This window comes from Pelophylax lessonae, assembly GCF_965119305.1.
Source record: "Pelophylax lessonae genome assembly, chromosome: 3".
NCBI classification, from domain to species: Eukaryota; Metazoa; Chordata; class Amphibia; order Anura; family Ranidae; genus Pelophylax; species Pelophylax lessonae.
Window position 1 is genome coordinate 272,017,714 of NC_138770.1, and position 4,275 is coordinate 272,021,988.

Consider the following 4,275-nt stretch of genomic DNA (forward strand, 5'->3'; position numbering starts at 1 on the left):
TACTTTTGCCTCTTCCCTTTGACCCCTGTTGGGTCGCGTATTACCCTACCTCTTCCTAACTGTGTGCTAGACATGTTACACCAATTTTTATACTTCAAAGGTTACTTGCTCCATTTACCATGCTACTTTTGACACCGTCTCACTCCTCTTGCTGCTTTGCACTGCTTCACGGCTCAATCCTACCCATATGATCCCCCATGACCATAATCTCATGGAATGTTAAGGGTGTCAGGTCGCCACATAAACGGATAGCCGTCCTCACACACTTGAAACGTCTTCGGGCGGACATCGCCATATTGCAGGAATCACATTTGGAGGCGAAAGACTTCCATAGAATGCAAAAGCTCTGGGTGGGGCAGGTTTATGGCTCACCAGCGGTTAAAGGCAAATCGGGGGTGTTGATTTTAATTCATAAAAATTACCCAGCCACAGTCCAGTCTACCCATTTTACAAAGGAGGGCCGTATTACCATCCTGCAGTTCACAAATTTAACAACAAGACTGGGTGGTGGCCGGAATATACGCCCCCACCACTCCCTTCTTCCAAACACTATCCCACGATTTAGTACCCTTCCTGCATTTACCGCTGCTCGTGGCAGGTCATTTTAACCAACTTATGGACCCCTCAGAAGATAGGTCGCAGGCTACCGGCACTTTATCTACCACCCGCCCCTATCACTCTCCCTTTCTGCTTCATATGGCGGAGAGCCTACACTTGACAGACGTTTGGCGTCTGTCGAATCCAACTGGCAGGGAATTTACCTTCTTCTCTCACCCCCACCATACGCTCACGAGGATAGACTATACTTTTGCAAACCATAAGATACTTCCATATACCAGCTCACCTAAAATACACGACATCGCCATTTCAGACCATGCCCCCATCTCTATAGACATTTCTGTGTACGCACATGCACCATCCTTTAAACACTGGAGGTTCCCCTCATACTTAGCCAAGGATCCTGGGGTCGCTACACTCATTAGGGACGTGTGGCCCGAATTGGTTGACAATAAGGCCACCCCCTCCATCTCCCCTATCCTTTTGTGGGAAACTGGCAAAGCAGTCCTCAGGGGACGCATCATATCCTATGCGTCCGCATATAAGAAACGCATCGCAACAGCTTACTTGCCAGCTGGCGCCTCCTTAAGGGAAGCTCAGGCTGACCTCAATCACATCAACTCACCCCCCCACAGGGAAACCTGGTGCAAGGCAAAGGAACACTTTGACACATGGGCCGAGACCAGGGAACGTTTTTTTACAAGTCTCATCAGGATTGTAAATACCACTCCTTTGGGAATAAGCCCAGGAAATTATTGGCCTCATTGTGCCGTGGCCCCTTCATACCCACTCACGTCTCCTCCCTTAGGGATACTGATGGCAGGCTAGTGGACTCGCCCTCGGATATTAACAAAGTCTTCGCAGACTTTTATACCTCCTTATATGGCCTCGAGCCATGCGTCGACGTGGTGGCATCACGATGGCTATCTTCAGTAGACCTTCCTATAGTATCCGATGATCAATTGGCCCTCCTAAACGCTCCCATCTCTCTGGAAGAGGTGCAGAAGACTATTCAGGGACTGTCACCCGGGAAATCCCCTGGGCCTGACGGCTATACCCCGGAATTTTACAAATTGGCATTAGATCAAGTCGCCCCCAAACTTCGGTCAGTCTTTCAACACATCATGTCAGGACATCCATACTTACCCACCGGCTATCAGGCACATATTAAGCTGATCTATAAAAAGGGAAAGGACCCTAAGGACCCCGGATCGTATAGACCCATCTCGTTGCTGAAAATAGATTCGAAACTACTCTCCAAAATTGTAGCAGACAGATTGGCATCCCTACTACCTACACTAATCCACCCAGCCCAATCAGGCTTCACTAAAGGCCGCTCCGCCACCTCCAATATCAGAAAAGTATTAACGGCACTTGAAATATCAAAAACAAATCCAGATAACCAGGTAGCTATTATTACCCTGGATGCCGAAAAGGCATTTGACAATGTCAACATACAGTGGTTGGACAAGGTGTTAGTTCACTTTGGGTTCTCTGGCCCTTTTCTACACATGATTAGAACTATGTACGCATCCCCCAAAGCTCAGGTAGTAGTGGCAGGACACATCTCGCAGCCGTTCAAATTGTACAAGGGCACCAGACAGGGATGCCCGTTATCTCCCCTGCTGTACAACCTGGCCCTGGAACCTTTGTCGAGATTCATGCTGAGTCACCCTGAGCTCCGGGGCATAGCAGTGGGCCAAGAGGAATTGATCACGGCAATGTTCGCGGATGATGTACTGATATTCACAGCGGACCCCAAACACGACCTGCCTATCATACAGCAAATCTTTGCAGAATACAGATCGTGTAAGGGCTTACGCATCAACTTCCACCCTTCGCATTAACACCAGCCACATTACATATTTAGACATTAAAATAGGGCGTTTTCCATCATCATTATACCGATTAAACTTTACTCCGGTGTCTTGCTAACTAGATGAGACTCTTCCTTATCTCTCACTGTTATACAAAACAGGCACACTTCTAAGCATAAGACATATTTTATTCACCTATCTTCTACAATCTAAAATACACCCTAATCATGAAAGTAAGAATCAATACATTTACCGGATATTGTATCATCACTCCATGATCGGGGGACTCATCATCGATCGTAGGAGGTACCCATAAATGTCATCTGCATCACACAACGCGTCCGCCGTAGCTAAAAAAAGAAAATCCCATCTCCCCCTGGGCTTTCCCTGAACTTTATGGATAGAATCCCATTAATACCACGCCTTGCGCAGTCTCGTTTACCCCTAGTTATTGGCTAATTTGATCGCTGCTCATAACCGTGATGATCACATGGACTACTAGTTATAGTTAAGTTCTGTTTGTGCGTGCTTACGGTCACGTGCCTCTTGCGCAACCCAAAAAGACAGTGACATGCGCAGTTGAAAGACTCAAAGAAGTGTGGCGCATGATCATGACTTATAAACCAATTATCAGCCACATCCCCCGTGCTGTTTTGAGTCCTTCAGACTTGCTTTTCTGAACTGTAATAACCTTGTTAGTTTCATGGAGGACAGGAGTCATTACTATCACTGACTGAATATGGACTCTATCTAATACTATACCAGTCACTCACACGACCATATCAGAATCGTATCACAAACAGTCCTTAATGACTTCTGTCCATATATGAAACCATAATGACTTTTTCCTTTTTACAGCATACCCTGTATGCCAAGTAGCAATTCCATATAGATAGAATCACAACTACGCACGTCACCACCAACAAAGGGTGTACTAAAGCATTTAATGTTTGGGTTGCTGATGGCGACCAACCAGTGAATGCATCCCACCAATGGTGAGAGGTAGCACCTGCTATACTAGAACCCACTTTAACCAGTTTTCCAGCTACTACAGTGGTACTAATCATATGATAAATTATACTGTTGTTCAATTGTCCAATTACTTTCTTTATTTCCGAAGAATCATTAAGAATTTTATGGAGTTTGGTAAGATTGAAATCCCAATTTGGCACTTTTAATTTAGTTGCATCCCAATCTATGTTAACTGCCATATCTATATCTCTAGTCAACATAAATGTTTCATTTTCCCACATTAGTATGGAAACGTTGTGTAAGCATCCGGAGAAGGGCACCTTCATTTTTTTTTTTTTTTTTATATATACTGGAATTTTTTTTTTTTTTTTTTTTAATTTATTTATTTTTTTTAATATTTTTATTGAAAAACAACATGTTGTACAAAGAAAGTGCATAATCTAGTAAGGCAACAATAAGGTGTACGTTTCACCACAAAATCATGAGGCATTTTGAAACTATATGGGTCCAAAAGTTCACATATATTAGGGTACAAACGGTAAATACAAACTACAGGACCTAGGGGAAGAAAAGTATCAAAGGGGGGAAAGAGGGTTGAAACATTCTCGCATGGGACAGGAGGAGAACATCAACCAATAAACATCAAAAAGACAGATACGGATGACTCTGTACTGGCCACGTAACCTGACATAAACTATAACAGTGGTGTTGGGGGTGGGGGGAAAGAGGATATAGGAAGGTGTAGGGGGGGGAGAGTTGGAATACGTCCATGAGAATCAGATTGAAATGATGGAAGAAGGGTTAAGTTACGTTCCTGAGATTGACGTGTATCTTTGAATGTCTTAGACCTTCAGACTACACAAAGTGTTTGCAATTGAGGCGTGCAGATTCCATTTTGTATACTGGAATGAGGTCATTAAAGTTCTCC

General features: G+C 44.3%; 1 protein-coding gene across 1 annotated transcript; it reads right to left on the reverse strand.

Moving 5' to 3' along the window:
- Positions 1–3,181: 3,181 nt before the first annotated feature.
- LOC309550470 (uncharacterized protein) lies at positions 3,182–3,673 on the reverse strand (the record flags this gene model as incomplete). The annotated part of the gene is made up of 1 exon (XM_082250841.1): positions 3,182–3,673. One exon carries the CDS (start codon positions 3,671–3,673, stop codon positions 3,182–3,184), a length of 492 nt encoding a protein of 163 aa, XP_082106967.1.
- Positions 3,674–4,275: the final 602 nt, after the last annotated feature.